This window comes from Littorina saxatilis, linkage group LG12 (genome assembly GCF_037325665.1).
Source record: "Littorina saxatilis isolate snail1 linkage group LG12, US_GU_Lsax_2.0, whole genome shotgun sequence".
Taxonomy (NCBI): Eukaryota; Metazoa; Mollusca; class Gastropoda; order Littorinimorpha; family Littorinidae; genus Littorina; species Littorina saxatilis.
Window position 1 is genome coordinate 23,585,623 of NC_090256.1, and position 22,333 is coordinate 23,607,955.

The 22,333-nt window shown below is 44.4% G+C and overlaps 1 protein-coding gene across 3 annotated transcripts in view; it reads right to left on the bottom strand.

Annotated features, from left to right (window-relative positions):
- The window catches only part of LOC138981560 (uncharacterized), a 52,189-nt gene that overhangs the window by 2,108 nt on the left and 27,748 nt on the right, over positions 1-22,333 (bottom strand). For all 3 annotated transcript variants that reach the window (XM_070354516.1, XM_070354518.1, XM_070354517.1), the window contains exons 2-16: positions 19,137-19,310; positions 17,682-17,770; positions 17,039-17,182; positions 16,301-16,493; positions 14,792-14,996; positions 12,130-12,386; positions 11,534-11,797; positions 10,355-10,585; positions 8,242-8,460; positions 5,864-6,097; positions 5,545-5,633; positions 4,709-4,849; positions 2,495-3,001; positions 980-1,982; positions 1-109 (exon numbers count right to left, since the gene is read on the bottom strand). The exon at positions 1-109 is cut by the window's left edge and continues 2,108 nt beyond it. In XM_070354516.1, the coding sequence (XP_070210617.1) occupies positions 1-109; positions 980-1,982; positions 2,495-3,001; positions 4,709-4,849; positions 5,545-5,633; positions 5,864-6,097; positions 8,242-8,460; positions 10,355-10,585; positions 11,534-11,797; positions 12,130-12,386; positions 14,792-14,996; positions 16,301-16,493; positions 17,039-17,182; positions 17,682-17,770; positions 19,137-19,283 (3,832 nt within the window). In that variant the 5' untranslated portion in view covers positions 19,284-19,310. The remainder of the gene's footprint in view (positions 110-979; positions 1,983-2,494; positions 3,002-4,708; positions 4,850-5,544; positions 5,634-5,863; positions 6,098-8,241; positions 8,461-10,354; positions 10,586-11,533; positions 11,798-12,129; positions 12,387-14,791; positions 14,997-16,300; positions 16,494-17,038; positions 17,183-17,681; positions 17,771-19,136; positions 19,311-22,333) is intronic.

Consider the following 22,333-nt stretch of genomic DNA (forward strand, 5'->3'; position numbering starts at 1 on the left):
CGCCCCTCTCAAGGTGTGTCCACTCCTGGTTGGCTACGACGGCAACGGCCTCGGCCCCAGGAACGGAAACACGGAAGTTAACCTTTTCTGGCAAGCGCTCTTTCTGCACCTGTTGGACAGGGAAAAGAAAAAGGTTGGTTTGAATTTTTAAATTATGCTAAAAACTACAAACATAAATTTTCATCATATAGAAAGGAAGAACAGAAAGAATCAAAGAATGCCTCTCCCTCTCTAACTCACACACAAGCACCTTTTCAATACTGAATGCGGATCCTGACTTTGAAAAAAACCTACCACAGAACCATTCACATGAAGACACAGATGTCAAATTAACAGCCCCAAACACATGTCATCCAATACAATTACAAAACACACACAAGCTCTCTCTCTCTCTGTCTCTGAGTCTCTCTCTCTCTATCACTATGACACTCTCTCTCTTTCTCGTAGTCTCTCTCTCTCTCTCTCTCTCTCTCCCCCTCTGAGTTTCTCTATCTCCCTCAGTCTCACTCTCTCTATATCTCTGAGACATCCTTTTTCTCTTTGTCTCTCTCTTAAAGGCACAGTAAGCCTCCCGTAAACCATGAAAAAAGAATTCTTTTATGATTTAAGAATGTTTGTATAACAAGCTGTCAATTTATTAGTTAGATTTTTAAAGTTATGTTCAGCGCCAAAACACACCGTCCGATTGTCTGACTCAGAGAATCCGCAAAATTAATTCTTTGAAAATTGCTCGCTCTTTATGTAGGGCACCTAGGATGTTTTCAAGCGGTGAGTGTTTAAATGAAAGGGTGTTTGTACTGTGTGTAAAAGCCTGACAGTATCTGTGATGGTTTATGGGAGGCGTACTGTGCCTTTAATCAATTCTCTGTACATGTCAAAAGGACAGGTTGGAAGATTAGCTTTGCCTGAAAACTTTATCCTTTTATTATAAAGTTCTGAGTTCTCCCTCCCTCCCTCCTAACATTTGCAAGTGATTTACCTGAGTGCCAAAGGGTCCCCGCGGGGTAGGAATGACGCCGGGCTCGGCCATGAAGCAGCCCTCCTTCCACTGCGCGTACTGCTTGGGGAAGGGGAAGACGGCCTGCGTGATCTGGCGACAGTTGATCAGGTAGTTGTAGATGCCGGGCAGCTCCTGGCGCTTGTCGGCCATGGGGATGCCGTAGATCTGCAGCTTGAAGAAGCCGGTGCAGGGCAGGTTGATGATGAAGGAGATGTTGGTGCCCACGGCGTTGGAGAAGATGTAGTCGGGATGCTCCTGGTCCTCCTCCACGAAGATCAGGTTGGCCGTCACCCGCATCAGCTGCTCGCACTTGAACATGATGGTGGCCGTGTTGCAGTCCAGGTGGATGATGGGGTCGGGGTGGGACGCCGCCACCATGCCGAACTCGCCAAACTTGGGCTGGGCGCCCAGGTAGCCGGGGGGCAGCTTGGGCATGGGGGTGACCTTGACATCCTCCTGACACAGCACCAGGAACTGTGCCACGTGGTACAGGGTCTGGCCCTCGCAGGCCGGGTCGTTGGCGTAGATCTCCAGCCCGTACTCCCCGCGGCCCGGCGCCGTGATGTTGAAGTAGGCGGTGTTCCCCACGATGCGGTGGATGACGTAGGCCTCCAGCTCTGAGTCGCTGATGTTGTTGTGCTTCAGCTTGGCCATGAACTGCATGGAGCGCGGCTGGCGGATCTGCAGCTCGGCCTTGCCCTCACGCGTGTAGATGGTGGACGACTGCTGGTACGTGGTCAGCCCGTAGCGGTAGAAGGCCGACCCGGGACCCCAGGTCAGGCTGGAGCACGGGGGGTAGGCCTCGGGGGTGCTGTCCGAGATGGCCTCATGCTCGATCTTGTACTCGCACACCTGGGCGTAGACGTTCTCCTTGTTCTCGGGGGTGTCCTCCTTGGCGTAGATGAAAAGCATGTAGGAGCCGGTGACGGGCAGGCGCAGGGAGAACGAAGCGATGCCGCCCACGCTCTCCTGCAGACCGTACCTGGGGAACAGACAAAAGGTTGCTTGGTTGGTTATTGGTTTTTAAAGTCTCTTCAACAGAAAGACAGAAGGCATTGTTGTAAACACTATTTCAAGCTGTAACCAGGATTGTGTTTACCTGACATTCCTGTAATCGAACCTGTAAAACACCTCAGATTACCGGAAATGAAATCAAAAACTGGTCTTACAAACCAGTTTATATTTTCTGACAGATTTCTTCCTGAAACAATTAATGGAAACTATTGGACTTGGTTTTTATTTTTTGGTGTTACAGTGTGAGCAGTTTGTGTGAAACTGAAAGCCATGATTTGTACTTGTAAACAAATACTGATCTGGAAAATGGCTAGAGCGATCACTGGGCAACACATGTTCTGTTGAAAGTGACAATTCAGTGCTAGTTGATCCAGTGAAAGAAGGGAGATTATCAAGGAAGTCTTACAAGAGGGGTGCCAGTGTACGTGCACAAGTCACCCTGCATTCACACAACAAAACATGTTTCCACCAATACCCTACCTGTTCAACTTGATGCTGTTGTACTCCTCGTTGCCGTCCTCAAACTGGATGGTGAAGTTGAAGGCCACGGCGATCTTGTGGGCGGGGTAGCGCAGGCGGATGTGGATCTCACCGCGGCTGTAGATAACGGCCGTGCGGTGCGTGACAAACTCCAGGCCGTACTTGAAGAACTGGGGCTTCATGTGGGGCATGTTCTCGAACTCCTCCAGCGTGATGGAGCGCTCCAGTAGCTGCCAGCGCCCGTCGTCGGGGAAGTGGGTGTAGATGAGCTGGTGGGGGTCTGGGAGGAAGAAGTACTCGTCCAGCTGGTAGTGGAACTCCTCCGACGACGCCTGCTTGCCAATGATGCGCCGCGCGGCCCAGTGGGCGTCAATCAAGCACCAGGTGCCGTAGATGTAGACTGCGTTCCACGAGTGCTGGTTCTGACCCGGAGTGAACTTCATGCCAGGTCGGTAGTCGGCGCCCTTTGCGTAGCCGCTGATGATCTTGGAGTGGATGCCGGCGTACCTGTGAGACGTTACAGCTCTGTGTGAGTATTCTGTTGCTGTAATTTTGGGCAAGCAGAAATCATGACCATCTAGCCAGAAACTGATCACAACCAACGCTTTCTCAGAAAAGTTTTTGAATCATTTTTTTCTCACAATTATTTGTCTGTCTGTCCACTATAAACCCATTGGGCTGATGTACTTTTGAATGTCTTGTTTTGTTACAAATTAAACGTTCAGTTAAACTTACCATTCTTGTTTTTTTGATTTTGTTGTGCGGAGTAGTTTCCCTTTGCTCAGGATTAAGAAGGCTGCCTGCCATTTTTTTGTCAGGGGGCATTGGGTTAAAAAAAAGGGTTATTTTTCATTTTCACTACTTTATTGACCCATTGCTCAAAAATTCGGGTTGCTTCCTCTCAGTGGAAATCTAGCAGCAACAGAGTCGCGCTATCCAGGTGTGTGTGTGTTTATGTGTAATCAGCCACCTACACTTATTGCAGAATGACCGAGGTCTTTTACGTGCCACCGTAATGATACAGGAGTGGAATATGGATAACATCTCTAAGTCTGCACAAAAAGTTGTCCTGTCTCTGTCTTGGTCGATTGGAACCCGTGATCCAAGGATCACAAGTCTAGTGCTTTACCAACTGAGCTACCAGGCCTCCAATCACTCCAGGTATCACCCCTCCATAATGCCACATAAGGATGATGAAAGTTGCTTGTTTATTTCAGTGCTTGTTATTCTTCATGGTCAGTTCCACATAGCTCTCACTTTTTACATTTCGTCAAGTTTTGACAAGTAAGTAAGCAATTTGGTGAGCACTCTGCATTTTGTTGTGTTTAAATGTATTGAATACTAGATGAATACCCGCTTCGCCGGGTACGGCTTCGCCGGGAAGAAGTCAAGCCGAATACCCGGCTGTGCCGGGGACCCGGCTTTGCCGGCGCACCGCACAAAGGAAGGGAGATAAACGCGCAAAACACTGGAGAAGAGTAAAAATAGTATAACGGGAATATGGATTGAGCGTTGTCGACAGTGACCTTCTAAAAATAGAAACGGGAATATGGATTGACGCCACACGAAGGAAGGGAGATAAATGCTGAAAACACTGGAGAAGATAAGGAAGAGTTACTGGGAATGGATCCAGAGAAAAACCAAAATCGGCGCTGAGAGCACGTGTTGAAATATCTCATCGAGCAGGTTGTGTCCGGGGTGTACCTGAATTTGGCCACCAAATTTGAAACAGATCCATCGAGAACCTTGGGCGTGCATCGCGGACACACACACACACACACACACACACACACACACACACACACACACACACACACACACACACACACACACACACACACACACACACAAGTCATATATATATATAGATACTAGATGAATACCCGCTTTGCCGGGTACGGCTTCGCCGGGAAAAAGTCGAGCTGAATACCCGGTTGTGCCGGGGACCCGGCTTTGCTGGGTGTACACTGGCTTTGCCGGCGCACCGCACGAAGGAAGGGAGATAAACGCGCAAAACACTGGAGAAGAGTAATACCCGGCTTTGGCCGTGCATCGAGGACACACACACACACACACACACACACACACACACACACACACACGTCGTATATATATATATAGATACTCAAGCCAAGCAACATTCCTCGGTACTGCATGTGGTTGAAATAAAATCTAATGTTTTATGGCTTTGCAGAATGAAGATAGTATACTGACGTGCACATGGTGTCGAAGACCATGGCGTAGGTGGTGGTCCCTGTCTTGAGGCCCATCAGCACCTCCTCCGGGCTGCCCTTCTCCACCTTGTCAAAGTTCATCTCCTTCAGGTTCTTGGTGGCCAGCCAGCGGAAAATCACTCTGTGCACAAGAAATGGACGCAGCTGATCATTTCCACAAATATACATCACAAAGAAATGAACAAAATACAGTGGAACCCCTCTTTTGAAACTCCTGATCAAATCAAATCAAATTAACTTTATTATCTTAAACTTGAGAAATTACAGACTGTGTTTTGTCAGATGTGTTATTCATACGGTCTGTGGATTAATCTCTAACTCCCTTGTAAGACCTTATTTTCTCAGATTGTTGATGGTCATACACACAGGGGAAGGGGGGACCGGCACGGTTGGCCTAGTGGTAAGGCGTCTGCCCCGTGATCGGGAGGTCGTGGGTTCGAACCCCGGCCGGGTCATACCTAAGACTTTACTTAATTGGCAATCTAGTGGCTGCTCCGCCTGGCGTCTGGCATTATGGGGTTAGTGCTGGGACTGGTTGGTCCGGTGTCAGAATAATGTGACTGGGTGAGACATGAAGCCTGTGCTGCGACTTCTGTCTTGTGACTGTAGTGCACGTTATATGTCAAAGCAGCACCGCCCTGATCCCTTCGTGGTCGGCTGGGTGTTAAGCAAACAAACAAACAAAATAAGGGGAAGGGGGGGGGGAGGGGGGGGGGGAGATTGGGTGGGCGGGAGGAGGGGGGTTCCACTGTAAAACAATAAAAGTTTCAACTGAAATGTTCAAGTTCTGCACAGCAAACTCTCATTGTGACTTACCTGACTTTCTCAATTTCATTTGTGATGTTCTTTGAGTAAATCAAATCCCACACCAGATCACGGAAGCTGTTGTGGTCAGATTTGGAGACCTATACAGAAAGGAGTACAAAGTTAAATAAAAACCCTGCAAGTGTAACGCTATCAATTCTTAAAATTGCACACACACACACACACACACACTGAAAAGATCTTTCTGTAAGTAAGTTTTTCATTTGCTGCAAGTATGAAAAATCCTTTCCTTTTGTGTGTGCACACACACACACACACACACACACACACACACACACACACACACACACACAAAACCTGTCAGTCTAACCTGGATAGCGTGATCATCCACACTCTGCAACACGTTGCGGTCGATGGCTTCCAGCGAAGGTTTCTGCTGGGGCACTGGGGCCGGACCGGGGGGTGGAGCCTCCCCCTTGTCCTGAGTAACAGACACCAGGCGGAAGTCTTGGGGAGCGGCGGGCGGGGCCTGGCCAACGTTTCTCTTCTCCACATCCAGCGGCTTGGTGCTGGCAGGAATGGCAGCAGCGCTCGACACGACTGCCTGTAGGGGGAGAAAAAAAATAACGCAAGTTAAATAAGTTATTGTTTGAATGAGCATTTTTGTCATGTTTGAACAACTGATTTTGACCTACTGAAGAGGAATTTTACATTCTTTTTCTGGTACATACTGCTTTGCGGTAAGATCACGAGGACAAAAAACTGATTTTGCCAAGCATGAGTTCCTCAGTCTCACTGAGTGAATCTCAAATGGTTGCTCTTCTTTCAGTATGTGACGTCACTTCCACGGGGAGAATTCTGGACTATGTCGGAATGAGAATGGCATGTTCAGAAATCCATCTGTTCGACAAGCCAGGTGTATGTTTTGCTGCAAGGGGTTAAAGTAATATCCATCTGAGGGGACCAGGAATACGACAAACAAGTTCAGCTTCAGAGTTGTTTATCACTATTATCCACCATTTGACTTATAGCATAGCTTCAATAGTTATGTTACATTAATTGCTGAAAAGAAATTGACCATGTATATGTCCAAGACAGTCTCTCTTTCTGAATGCAATTAGCAACTGGATAAAACAACAGGGAAATTAGGGGTATCACCATCTGGTAACACAGGTCTAAGCCAAATTAACTTCTTGGATGTCCATATATATATTTTTGAATCACATACATGTAAATGAAAACCATGCGATATCAACAAGCATTTATCATTTGAAAATGACACTTGTCATTGTGTCCTTCAGTAAAATGCCACAGTGTAGGGTCCGCCTAGCAGGTTTGTGTGACCATTACTGACAAAAACCTTGCATATACACTGTAACAATAATTACACCATAAAGTGACCATTTGAAAGAACAGCACAAATTCGGTGCAAAATATTTCATCTTTTATTGATGGACACAAGCTTGAACCAAAAAGGAGACATGCTCTTACAATTTTCACTGAATCTGAAAAACAAATACACCAATAGTGAACATGCATTTATGGAGGAAAACTGAATATTCACATTTCAATACCATCAAAAATCTGATGAAACAGGGTGAAGTGTTGCATTTGATGGAATAGCAACAGAATGAAACATATAAAGCTAAAATGAAAAGTGAAGTTACATAGTATGATACCACTCAAATGTTGCATCTTGAAGTGAACAAACATGCTTACAGGAGCAATGCTAGGACATCATAGGCACAGGTTCACAAATCAAATGCTCTTCCTAAGACTTTATTATCTGGAATTAGCAAAATAACTAGCAAGTAAAGATACTTTTGTATCTTCAGGGGCAAACTGAATTTGAAATAAACAAGGAGAATGAGGAGAGTTGAGGAATGACAAAGGAAAACAACTGAAGGTAGTTTTAGGACAGATTTTCCACATTAGGCAGCACAAACAATGAGTTCAGCCTCCTTTTCATGCTGATTTATTCACTAAGTTCACACTTGAAAGGGGGTAGGGCCATTCACCCATTCTCGGAGAATACATCAATCAAGATGCATACTTAAGTACTAGTGGACATGACTTGAAATCTTCACATTCCCTCTTTTTCTGAGGACACTATTAAAAACCCTTCTGCCTCTCTCTTTTTTTTTTTTACATAATCCCCTGTCTACGTTTTTTTAAATAACTGCATAAGCTCTACAACCAAATTAAATCGGCAGCTTATACAAATCTGTATTACCTTAACCTATGACCTTGACCCATCCCAAGCAAACCTACAAGGACATTAGGGTCTATTTTAGACCTCAATCAGCCTCTCTGTTAGGACAGATATCAAATGTACTGACTTTATGAAAGTCAGATCAGTCACACACAAAACCCACTTTCTATTCCCAGAATATGCTAGAGTGGCTTGCTTACCACCTTACACTAACCTGGCCTCTTTTCAGTCTTGGTTTCATCAAACAACAGTTGTTCATTTACAGCCAATTTATTGTTTTACTGTGAGCATCTGGCTCAGCATTGCTCACACACAGAAAAGGCAACACTGAGCTCAAATGTAACCGACTTGCTGAGGCCGAAACAGACAAGAATTATAATACAATGGATACCCCCCGATTTAAGTCTCTCTCCTTTTAAGACATGATTTTCTCAGATTTTTAGATCTTAAAAGTGTTGTTTTTTGTAATGCAGACTTATAAATCACTCCTTCTCATCAGAGTTGACAGCGATGACGGTATATGAGACAACACTGACCTGCTGGGGCTGACCAATGTCCGTCTGGCCGCTACCCGGGGCGTACGTGGGGTAGCCCTGCCCCCTGGTGGGAGCGTAGTTGGTGATGACGGCCTGCTGGCGGCTGTCCGGCACCGTGCCGTACAGGTACTGCTGCTGCAGCATTTCGGGTGGGGGTGGGGGTAGGTAGTTGGGGTCGTTGGGGTCGTTCAGGTTTAGGTTAGCGGTGGCGTTATCCAGCTGTAAGGGGGGACAACACAACATGACGCTAGTCAAAAATGACAAACACACAGCTAACACAGTTACTACAAGTGGACTTCACTAGGTTTTTTTGTCATGTCTAAATGTTGAGAAAGAGCAAAAAGAAAGAAAATTCCAAAAAATATTGGCTCTCCAAAAATGTTGGGCGAGTGTGCACACAATGACAGTTTTGTTCTTTAATCACACAATTGCACAACTGTGGTATAACGAAACAGAGTCTTTTCAAATTTCAAAATCCATTTCTATAAAATCCAGGTACAGTGCAAGTGAAGTCCACTTTTTCATTCATTGTAAGATTTCATGCAGAAAAGAAAATGTAGACGACTAGCAGTCTTTGATGAATTAAACCATGCATTCTCACAGCTGGTGTTCACCAAATGAAATAATGATTCCATCATTCAATTATTAAATAGCATTCCAACATAAATGCTTGATTGATGAAGGCAAGAATGAAAGTATGAAAATCCATTTGCCACAAACCTGCATGTTCCAACATAACAGTTTCCTTTTGTATGCAAAAATGAAAGTAGCATAAGACTTTCAAAGGAATGCATACCAAAATAAAATCTTTTTGGTCATACAGTAACAAATTGAGTCATCCGGGAACACACAGCAAGCTTAACTCGTCTGGCCTTATGCAAAAATAAGAGTTTCATTTATTCTGCAGAAAACTGAAAACTGAAAACTGAAAACCAAAACTAAGTTGTACACTAGTATCAGACTCCCTTAGCAGTGTTCGCACAACAATAGTGTACTTCCTTGATCAAACAAATGCACCAGACATAACCTCTCTTCAATGTTTATGATTTGCACATCACTACAAATCCTTCCTGGCTAATCTATAACACATATGAAATATCTCCTTGCTGTAGCCTACACAGTGTGTGTGGTGTATGTGAAACAGCTTCCAGTTGACCATGACTTACTTTCCTGTCATATCTACTCATGAGTTCTTTGTTTCTTTTACTTCCTCATAGTTTGAGCTGCACTTATGAGTAAAGTATGAACACTGGAATGCCTGTGTTCTTTTCCCCAATCACAAATCAATAATCTGTGTACGACAGTCATACAGACTTAAGCTTCCTCATCCTTTTCACATCACTGAACACATGCATACAGACAGAGACAGAGACATAGACACACACAAGACACACACACGCACATACACACACAGTGACATACATACAGTGACACACACACACACACACACAGAGAGAGACACACACACACACACACCCACACACACACACACACTCACACAGAGTTTTTCCTAATACCTCAACATATGCACCCGACTTCTTAAGAGCAACATTTCTAAGATTTTTGCGGCAGATGGAAAGAAGAATGTATTACCAGGCAACACCTGTGATTGATAAGTCAGCAGCTGTGTCGCCATTATTGCTCCCAGTATGACCAGCATGCCACAAAAGGCTTAGGCACAGCCGTCAGTCAGGCAAGCGTACAGTTACACTCTCAGCGAGAATCACAAGGCTACGAATGAAATGAATCACTCATGATTTACAAATGATAGGGAGAGAAAAAAAAAGTGCATGCATTAATTACACTGTACCTTACAACCTAAGTAAACTATCTGACTGGCCTAACTCACAACTTTGACTCTATGGGTACAGTCTTCATGAACAGTGACATGCTTGACTCTGACAGGCCAAAAATGTAACTCAGAAACGAGCTTGTGCCTAACACAATAAAAATCGACCACAAATTCACAGGAAACCTTTGAAAAGGACATGCAATGCTAAAAATATCAAAAAGACATGGAAGGGTCAATACATCTTTGCAAAATTTTGATCACTGTGACCGAAATTGGTGAAAACTTTAAAAAAAAAAACACAATCTGGCAAAACTCCCTTACCCCAGCAGTTCCTCCCTGGTATTTCCCAGGAGCGTTGGCAGTCGAGCCGGGACCCCCCATGACAGCGCGGCGTTCAGGGGACTCCTGATAGAAGGCCGCCTCCTGCTCTTTGGGTGTCGCAAAGTGAACGTAGTACTGGCAGATGTGAGTGTAGGTGTCGCCGTCCTTGGCAGGGTCATTGCCATACACCTCAATGCCGTACTCTCCCTTTTGCGGCAGGTTGGCTGTCACCTGTGAATCAGTCAGCTAGTGATAAACTTTGTTAATTCTTGCAATGCTGCAAACTGCTGTACATGTACCCCCCTTTTCAACACACTCCCCTTATCCCTTTCTTTCTTTCTTTCTTTATTTGGTGTTTAACGTCGTTTTCAACCATTCAAGGTTATATCGCGACGGGGAAAGGGGGGAGATGGGATAGGGGAAAGGGGGGAGATGGTATAGAGCCACTTGTTAATTGTTTCTTGTTCACAAAAGCACCAATCAAAAAATTGCTCCAGGGGCCCGCAACGTAGTACAATATATGACCTTACTGGGAGAATGCAAGTTTCCAGCACAAAGGACCCAACATTTCTTACACACTGCTTGACCAAAATCCTTACAAACATTGACCATATTCTATACAAGAAACACTTAACGAGGGTAAAAGGAGAAACAGAACCGTTAGTCGCCTCTTACGACATGCTGGGTAGCATCGGGTAAATTCTTTCTCGTCCCAACCAATATGGGACTCCCGCTAACCCGCGGGGGTCTTATCCCTTTCTCCACAGAACTTCTGCACTATCGTTTTACATCTCTGCCTGGAGTACAGCAGTTCCATCCTCACACGCACTCAGTATCTATGTGCATATGAGAGACACACAGGGCAGCCTTCTTCACGTCAAGAAACAACAAGCACTTTCGTTTTCTTTGTTTTAAATAAAACAGCGAAATGATAAAAAGATGATTTTTCTACATATAGGTCAAACACACAAAATTGAAATGGAAAGTGCACACTGTACAGAAGCACAAAGTAAGACGCACTCCTGAAAACACACACACACAAACTGAAACACACACACACACACACACCCATCCACCCACCCACACACACACACCCACACACACACCCATCCACCCACCCACACACACCCACCCACCAACCCACCCACCAACCCCACCTCCGTCATTATCCCCCCCTACCTGCACAGAATCTCCGAGGTCCTTCTCAGTGATGCAGCGTTCCAGCTCCTCCTCACGCATGCCGTTGCGACGCAGCTTGCACAGAACGTAGGCAGGCTTGGTTTTCTTGAACTCCAGGTTGACCACCCCATCGTCCGTGGTGAGGATGCCGTCGGGCGGGTTGGCCACGAGGCCGAGCTGATCCACCGCCACACCGGGGCCCCAGCAAGAGTCCGAGCATGATGGGAGGGGAGCGGCGTCGGGGGAAACGGCGTCTGCGATCACCTGTGATGGAAGCAACGTTTGTGAACATTCAGAAGCTGATACTGCATGTGAGATACTTTTTGTAAAAACTAAACTGAGGTGAAGATTGCCTGCTTTTTTCCCCAAATATATTTCCTCGGCAGTCAGCACTGCAAAATTTGTGATTCTCATCATTTTACATCCTAAGATTTCTTGAAAGCATACTATATTCTACTTAAAACATGTATCTGCTTATGCTTTGCTTTGCTTACTCCTTATGCTTTTCAAGCTGTTTATAACTACAATTGTACATCAACATGCCACCAAATACAAAAACAACTAACCAACCAACCAAACAACAAGCAAAAGCTCACCTTGTACTCGCAGGAAGCGGTGAAGATGTTCTTGACGCCCAGCTCGCCAGTGAGCAGTTGAGCGAAGATGGTGAAGTAGTACTGGCCGGGCCGAGGGGCGCGGAACACGAAGGTTCCCGTCTGGTTCTGGCCGTGGTGCTGCAGGGCGAAGTTCTTCAGCTTCTGGCCCTGGTACATCTCCTCGCCCGTGTCAGCGAAGGTGATCTTGTACGTGAAGTTGGTCGGCTTGCAGTAACCCAGGGTGACGGCGATGCGGCCTGAAAGATTAAAAATTCCTTCCCGTCAATTATTGCACAAGAATTGTTTCTTTTGTCTGTGGTTGTCTTTGAAAATTTACCATCATTTTCATAGTTCATCTCTTTTTTAATGTAATGCTTATCCATGCAGCTGATTCTGGAGTAAGCTTTAACAGTTATTTCACAAAACAGTCCTTTTCAGGTCATCTTTACTGTTGTTTTGAATTAGAAAAATAATCCTAACCAACAACTCTGATTTCATTACTTCTTCTTCAGCGTTCCAGAATATTTCTGGTTACGTGTGAGCTCATTTGCCCATTTGGGTTCCCCAAACTATACTCCGAGAGCATAGTCAGCTTCACTCCGCTTTCGTTGCCTGCCAAACGGTTGTGTGACGTGTCTAGTGTGTTGGCGAAGTGTCTTGTGCTTGTCACTTCTCGCTTTCAGCCCTCACCGCTGGCTAGCACCGTCTGTCCTTTTTAGGACAATGCGAAAAGAGAGCAGAATGCGTCAGTCTCTCCTGCCAGTACAATAACCTCTCCACAACAAGCCCTATGTAGTGCCTCCATCGCGGCGACAGGCGTAAACTGGGTACCGCAAGGCCCCAGGCTAGACTACAAGGACTCGGAGGAGGTTGGCCCCTAGACGTGCGGCATGCGGGCCCACCGGTGTGTGGAAACGCCCAGGTGCCCACGAACCAACCTCCAGCTATGGGTCAAATAGCCGGGCAGGATAGGCTCGTCAACCCTGGCAGGCAGCTATCCTAAGAAAAGACCACTCTGAATTCAAAACGAGGGTAGAGGAGGCTCATCATCCATGGAAGGAAACTCGTCTAGGAGAAGGAAAACTCCGAAATGAAACCCACACAGTCCCTCGAAGACGGAACGGCACTGGCCTTTTTTAGGCGGGGAGCAGACCGGGTGCCTACGCTATCCTCGACAAATGGTTGTGTCATCAACATCGTCGTACGAAGAAGAAGAAGAAGACTCCGCTTTCGTTGAGTTGGCATGATAGGTATTTTCGTGTTTCCATAACCCACCGAACTCCGACATGGATTACAGGATCTTTTCCGTGCGCACTTGGTCTTGTGCTTGAGTGTACACATGAAGGGGGGTAAGTCACAAGCAGGTCTGCACATAAGTTAACCTGGGAGATCGAGAAAATCTCCACTCTTAACCCACCAGGCGGCAGCGACCAGGATTCGAACTCACGACCTCCCGATTAGGAGGCCGACGTCTTACCACCACGCCACTGCGCCCGTCGATTTCATTACTAACATCTTGGTTCCAGTAACTAATTAAGGGATTCCGTGAACAGAAATACAGCCGTAGAAAAAAAAGTAAAACTTTTATCTCTATCACTGGCTGTTTTAAACGGCACAAACCTGTGAACTCAAGATTATCCTGTCACATTTTTGGTGAGATACTTTTTCCAAGATGATTTGTCAGGCAATCTCCCTATACAGCCCCGAGTTTCCCCATCACACTGAATGAATCTCAACATTTCTACTCTTCATTTGGCATCTGATGTCAGTAGGCTATAGTCAAACTAGGGCGGGGAGGTAGCTCAGTTGGTAGCGCGCTGGCTTTGTAACCAGTTTGTCGCTATCAGCATGGGTTCAAATCCCCCGTTCGGCGAGAGATATATATCTCGGAGTCGGGCGGGGATGTAGCTCAGTCGGTAGCGCGCTGGATTTGTATCCAGTTGACCGCTGTCAGCGTGAGTTCGTCCCCACGTTCGGCGAGAGATTTATTTCTCAGAGTCAACTTTGTGTGCAGACTCTCCTCGGTGTCCGAACACCCCCGTGTGTACACACAAGCACAAGACCAAGTGCGCACGAAAAAGATCCTGTAATCCATGTCAGAGTTCGGTGGGTTATAGAAACACGAAAATACCCAGCATGCTTCCTCCGAAAGCGGCGTGTGGCTGCCTAAATGGCGGGGTAAAAACGGTCTTACACGTAAAAGCCGTGGGAGTTTCAGCCCATGAACGAACAAACAAACAAACAATATCTCGGAGTCAGCTTTGTGCACACTCTCTTTCAAGGACTTAGTTTTTCAGATTTTCTGTTCATAACATCTTTAACTAAGGCCAACAAAAAAAAATAGTCTGTTTACGGTAACCCGACCGACCCTATTTTTTTCGCGCGACCCTAGACTTTTTTTTGGCATTTGGGGGAAAACAAAAAAAGAAGCAAAATAACGTAAAAATATGTTTTTTTTGGGGAAAAAAAAAAATTCCCGACCTACCGACCCTATTTTTTTGGCCTATGTTACCGTAAACAGACCTATTTTTTTTTTGGCCTAAACCTTTACTTTAAAACTCCCTTCCTTGTAAGACCTGATTTTCTCAGAATTGTGAAGGTCTCAAAAGGGGTATTATCTTGCCATGCCTTCTGCACATCATTAGTCCCACACAACACCCACCTTTCTTGGTGTCAACGACGCCGTTGTGGTGCGAGACGAAGAACATGGCGCACTTGAAGAAGTAGGACTTGACAAGGGGCAGGTTCTCAAAGTCCTGCAGGTTGATGGGCTGCACCAGCAGCTGCCACTCCTTGCGGTGCGCCCAGTGCGAGTAGATCAGCTGCTCTGGGTCCGTCAGGAAGTAGAAGTCGTCATACTCATACACCTGCACGTGAGAAAGCGGCAAGGTGTTATTTTACCACACAGCCTTAGCGTTAAAACAGTGCTACAACGACTTAGCAAGAAGCACTGCAACTTAGCAAGAACTAGTAATTAAACTAATTACTTGAACTGAATCAGACCACAAGTCGTCATGCTCGTACATCTGCACGGGAGTAAGCGTCAGTCGTCAAGGTATTATTTTACCACAAATTCTTAAAGTCCTGAACTTCCGGCCCAAGGGCACAAAGCCTTGTTATAGTAGAAGGCCAGGGAGATAAATTTAGTGTTGCAAGCGACACCGGACGTATTACAGGCACGAGAAAACAGAGCTACATCTGTCGCGCTTGTGATGTTGGCCTTTAAGTTAAAACACTGCTACAACAACTTAGCAAGAAGCATAACACTAATTAGATCACAAGTGGTTGTACTCATACACTTGCAAGGAAGCATCATATGCACCAGACAGCCTGCAAAGGGAACACACTGTACAGTCAAATTCTAAAATATCTTGTCTTTTCGCTGATTATAAAGTATTTATTAACACTTACTTTCCTTTTCTTCTTTTATTTTGTTAGATGTTGCCATGAAAGCTAAAGGCTATATACCTTTCCAAATAAATGTACACACGGGTAGCGCCGTATGTATGGCAGCTCGCTTTCCCCGGGGAGAAAGCAGCCCGAATTTCCATGAGGGTAACCTCACTGGACTGTAAATCTTATCCAATCCAATCCAATCCAATCAACTTCATCTGCTCACAAAGCATGAGTCCACATCAACTCTATCAATTAGAAGATAAAGGCATAACTAAGAGGAAAGCTTGGAATACTTTGAAAGAGCATTAAGTAACCATGTTGACAAATGTTTCTGTATGATTGATGATATGAAAACTATGACCATTTGAACTTGCATCAACTACTTTTCGGAGGAGTAATTTCCCTTTGAAAGCTTGTCCCTATTCCTCTTCACATTGAGTTATTCCCATCTGGTGACTTTTCTTTTTCTTTTTTGTAAATTAATTAAACCTGAGATAAAACTTCAAAGGCTTTCAAGTATCCAAATAAAAAGAGTCTTCTTGATCACTTTTTTTATTTACATCGGAACGCCCCAGCAAAACTGAGACCAGTTGACCGTTCGCAAAAAAAGAACCAAAGGGATTCATTTCACTGTTCGCTCACATTAAAATGTCAAAAGTAGCCTGTTATCCCTGCAAATTTGCCTCAATAAAAGCATGAGCATTCACAACTGTACAAACTTGACAGATTTATTTCCTATCATATATTTCAAGCTTCATAGCCCGCAGTTACTGACCAGGTTTTCAGGCATGTTCTTCTCCGACACGAGGTAGCGAGTAGCCCAGTGAGAATCCACCAGGTACCAGTTGGAGTCGATCAGCACAGCGTTCCAGCTGTGGTTGTAGTCGGTGCCCTTGAACTTGTCGCCGGGGCGGTAGTCAAGGCCTTTGGCGAAACCTGTCAGCACCACGGAGGTCACTTTGGAGAATCTGCATACAAACACATCCTGAAAATCTATGATCCGATTTAAAATCTGAATTTTTATGATTTGACAGATGTGCAAAATAAGAATCTGTATAATCTAACAAAATATCTGCAACTTTATAATCTTGAGAAAAAAATCTGGAATCTTATAGTCTGTTATGAATTAAAAATCGCTCTGATCTGATGCAAAAATGGATCTCTATGATCTGGTACAAAACCTGAATCTCTATGATCTGACGCAAAATATATGATCTGATACAACATCTTGATCTTTGATCTAGTACACAATCTGGAATTCCTTGATCTAATACAACATCTAGATCTCTATCATCTAGTACAAAACCTGAGTCTCTATGATCTCATACAAAATCTGTATTTTTTAACTGATTACTTCATCTGCAATAGTTACGCTCAACTAACTGCAAAATCAGCCAAACGGAAAATTCAACTGAATTAAAATTATGTGATCTGTTAGACCATTGGAGTATTTACACAGAAAAAATACAAACAATACAGAAAACAAAATCAGGAAAAAAACTTGTATGCTGACCTGCACAGGGTTTCGAAGATGCGTGCATACGTTCCCTGCTTGTTCTTGAAGGAGACCAGCACCTCCTCGGGAGTGCCTGGCTTGGCACCATCCTTGAAGCTGATGGTGTACATGTTCTTTGACGTCATCCAGCGAAAGATCGCCCTAAAAGTGTAGCATAAAAACATATTTATTCATTTTGTTAAAATCCCAGTGTATAGAGAATCACAAGTAAGCAGGCAACCACAACATTGCATATAATGCATTATAATTTTCTTTTAAAGTAAATGTAACACAGCTTAATTTTCAAACAAAGGGAGAGAACTAATGTTCATGAAACGCATGACACAATGATGTGCAATATGGATGACCAGGCAGGAGGTCATGAAATTGTAAAAAAAAGTAGGAAAATGCCAGACAGCATGCCCCTCCCTCCAATGTAAAATACAAATTTTGAGGGGGGGGGGGGGGTGATTGGGTGTGTTTGTGTGTGTGTGTGTGTGTGTGTGTGTGTGTGTGTGTGTGTGTGTGGGGGGGGGTGTAATGCCAAATTCTGCAGTCAGGTGCAATCTGAAGATCTCCAGAATAATCTCTGGTGTTTTAAAAATGCCATGAATGGGAGGGAAAATGTGACGCCTTATCATACATTGCATGTTGACCTTACCTGGTCTTGTCCAGGTCAGACTGCAGGTTGGGGCTGTAGACCAGATGCCAGATGAGGTCAGTGAAGTTGTCATGGTCAGTCTGCGCTACCTGTACAAACAACAATCCACCTTATGAGTACATGTATTTTCATTTTGCATTCAAAACCAGATGATGTTGGGAAATAACTCTGTCAAGTTTGTGTGGGTTGTGAAAGAGTGCATACTCTTGCTTTTAGTGAGGCAAACTTTCCCATGTGATAACATTATAGGCCAGTCACTAGCGAAGGGTGTGTCTGAAAGCTTGCCTCACTTCTTCTTCTTCTGAGTTCGTAGGCTGAAACTCCCACGTACACTTGTGTTTTTGCACGAGTGGAATTTTACGTGTATGACCGTTTTTACCCCGCCATTAAGGCAGCCATACGCCGCTTTCGGAGGAAGCATGCTGGGTATTTTCGTGTTTCTATAACCCACCGAACTCTGACATGGATTACAGGATCTTTTTCGTGCGCACTTGGTCTTGTGCTTGTGTGTACACACGAAGGGGGTTAAGTCACAAGCAGGTCTGCACATAAGTTGACCTGGGAGATCGGAAAAATCTCCACTCTTAACCTACCAGGTGGCAGCGACCGGGATTCGAACTCACGACCTTCCGATTAAGAGGCCGACGTCTTACCACCCCGCCACAGCGCCCGTCGCTTGCCTCACTAAAAAGCAAGAGTATTTACTCTGTCACAATCCACACAAACCCAACACAGTTTTTTCTGAAGTTCCTCTATTATGCTGTTGTTGTTGTTGTTGTTGTTGTTGTTGAGCATACCTGTGCTCAACACTTACAGGGCCATCTGGTACAAAGTAAGTGACTCTGTCATCCAAACGGGTAAATTATGTGCACAACCGTTTTCAATCATCCCGCCATACAGGCAACCATACTTTGTCTTCGGAGGATGCATGCAACATGAACAGAACTGCCTCATGTACACTTGCAGTATCCAACTCCTCATCAACAGCACTTACACAAGTTTGTCTCCTTAAATGGACAGTTCATAGGATATTTCAAACTGATTTCAATTAATGGTGTTCTGAAACAAAATTACAAAAGACAGTCCACTGTTAGTGCTGCATTAGTCAAAGACACCTTGAAAAGACTCTTGAGATACTGAAGGCATTGGTCTTAAATTTCTGCATATTTTTTAGACCCTTTTCAGAAGAATTAGATCAGAATCTTCTTTTGATGTAAATAACTTACAGAAACATTGCAGCTTTGGGAAAACAACTGTTCTTCTTTTGCTTCTTTTCCCCCCAAAGTTATTATTGTTTGTGCAACTCTTCTTGTCCAACCACAACAGTTTTTCACCTTCAATGATATTTTCGTCTTTCTGTAAACGTTCAAAGCCACACTTTATAAAGAAAAAGTTTACCTATATCTACTAGTTCACACTCTCCCACTCTTCACTGTTTTTCCTTGATGCACTGACCTGGATAGCGTGGTTGTCAATGTGAAAGAATTGCTGCACGTTGCGGTACAGGTCAAACTTGCGGTAGCGGGAGTGGACGGGCGGGGCGCTGACCGGCTGCGCCTTGGCATCTTCCGGCCGAAAGTCGCGGGGAGCCTTGATCTGCATCTTGGGATCACACTGCTTCTGTCACTTCTGAAATCATAAAAAGTAAGAAGATTGTGAAAAAATTGTCACATTGACTATGGATACTTTGCAGAGTCAAGTATAGAGAGGTGAAGACAAATCTTCAGCAAGCTGCATCTCTGGCAGAAAACTATTTCCTGATTGATAAAAACAAACAAAACAAAAAATATGTGTGCATACACGGATGCATGCTCACATGCACACACACACTCAACCACACATGCATGCCTGCAAACGAATATGCATCACTTGTGCGAGATGTGTTTACCAAAGCTGGCGTTTGAATAATGTGATTTTGCAGAATTTGCTTTTTTTCTTTATTTGGTGTTTAACGTCGTTTTCAACCACGCAGGTTATATCGCGACGGGGAAAGGGGACAGAATTTGCTCTACAGCTAGAAACTCTAATGAAGATCTTAGAAATCACATCTCTCTCTGAGCAAAATTTTCATGTTTCTTCTTCTTCTGCATCGTTCCCTCAGGCAGCAAATCTGGAGGTTACAAGGAATGCTGCAGTAACCCTCATTCTAACAAATAAAGATGATGTAAGATGAACATAAAAACAGCAAAAAACTTTTTTATTGTCACTCTGACAAGTTCGCAAGTTGTGCAAGCGTGCCTCTCACGCCGAGATGCCAATTTACGTTTGCATGCTTCCATGCATACTCATGTCTGTTAAACATTAGCTGTTGGACTTTAGTCATACACTGTTTTAAAATCAGAATGTGTCCCTGATGCAATGTAAAATTCTGCAAGACATCAAATATGATGCTTTCAATCAAACCGCAGTTTTATTTACACAGACGCTTCTGCATTTGATGGTTATCATGGTGACAGAGTGTGTGTGTGTGTGTGTGTGTATGTGTGTGTGTGTGTGTGTCTGTGTGTGTGTGTGTGTGTGTGTGTTGTGTGTGTGTGTTGTGTGTGTATGTTGTGTGTGTCTGTGTTGTGTGTGCGTGCGTGCGTGTGCATGTGTGTGTGCATGCGTGCATGGGTGGGCAGGTGCATGTGTGCATGTCTGTTTAAACTTAATGTGCACCAATACAAATATGTCCTTGTGTGCAGGTATTTGCTTATTCACATGCATACATGCTTACATCACCCCAAAAGGTGTGTAGCATGTATTAACAGCCTCTCAGCCACAGCTATTATTCAATACTCTCCTTCACCACAACAACACAGACATAAATACACAACAGAGGCTGTGAACGACCTGTGCAATGCATCAAACGAGGAACATCACACCTGTAGCAAACACGCACATACAACAGCACAGTAATAGGTACCTCTAACCTGTGGTAACACCTTGCTATTGTATACTGATCGCATGAGCTCTGTTCTGAATCATGTATGGTAATCATACATTGTAATAGGGTAAAGCTGCAGATGATGTACAGAGAAAATGACCTGAGCTTAGGACACACTTTCCGGACAGCAAGCTGTGCATAGTCATCACAAAATTATATGCACTTTTCCACAGAGGAATATGCATGTATGACATTCACACAGAAATGCATCTTAGCAGTTTACAGTAATTGAGTAAGCTTTGAGTAAGTGACTTACGATTAAGCCGAACATTTCAAAACAAACGTTTTCCTTCTGGGTTTACCATTTCAGCTCTGATAACACGCACACAGCTCTTCTTGTTTTGTTTGCTCGTTTGTTTTCTTTTTTTGTTTCTTGTTGGTTTTTATCTCAGCCACATGCTATCCACACCATCGGCACCACATTCACACTAACAAGCTAATGAGTGAGGATGCTCTTTGTGTATTCTGTTGGAACAGCAATTGTCAACATAACAATGACGCTTCATGGCCGAACCAGACCTCATACCAAAGACACTGAGTAGCCATTCAGCCACATCCACTGCTGAATTTTACATTGCATCAGGGACTCCCATCCATACCATGTTTCTGCTCGGGTTCCCACTAAGGACTTCTGAGGTTATATAATTAATTACCTACAGAAGACACAGTACTAAGTACACCACAGACCATGTTCAGCTCCTACATCCCCACATGCTTACACTAAGATAGAGCTTGTGTTTCTGCCTTGCCCAGGTGGAGAGAAAACTGAACGTTTACCAGACTTGACAAAGGGGAAAAGTACACTAGTTCTTCATGAAGTTACTTACAAGAGCAAGCAGGAAAATGTTTACTGACTGGCAAAATATTGGTCATCAACACTCTAATCATGTGTACTACCCTCAACGCACATACAAACGCAAGCACAACCACAAGCACATTCACACACACACACACACACACACACACACACACACACACACACATCTTTCTCTCACATAAGCCTTATTTATTTGTTCTGTTTTGCACCAAGATGCAACAGATAACAAATAAATATCATCAGAGAAACATCCCAAACACCAGCAGAAATTGTACATAACCCCGTGGATGATTTATAGCAACACAGATGTTTTGTTCATTTTAAACTCTTTGTTACAACATCTCTGCCCCATACATTGGTGACATCTGGCAGTGTTTGGGTTACCTTCAAGGTTCAAGCACTGAGGTGAGAGGAAAGAAAGGTGAAAGAAAAAGAAAGGTGAAAGGAAAAAATGGCTTGTTTCACATGTGTGTGGCTTGCACTGAGGTTCACTTTTAGCTTTTTGCCTTCTGTGGTCTTTGCTTTTCCTGACTGTGGTTACTGCTGTTTTTGTGCGTCTCTGGTGTGGACTGATGTTTGCTTACAGTTCTGTGTGTGTGTGTGTGTGTGTGTGTGTGTGTGTGTGAGAGAGAGAGAGAGAGAGAGAGACACAGAGACAGAGACAGAGAGACAGACAGAGAGATAGACAGAGACAGCGCACCCGTGCATGTGTTTGTGCGTGTGTGCATGCGTGTGTGTGTGCATGTTTTCAGTTGTTACCCACCCATGCGTGTGTTTCTGTGTGTGTGCGTGTGTGTGTGCGTGTGTGTGTGTGTGCGTGCGTGTGTGCATGCGTGTGTCTGCATGATTTCAGTTCTCTAATCTTGTCTTAAATGACTGCCTGTTGTTTCACAGTCTCTTTTTATTCAT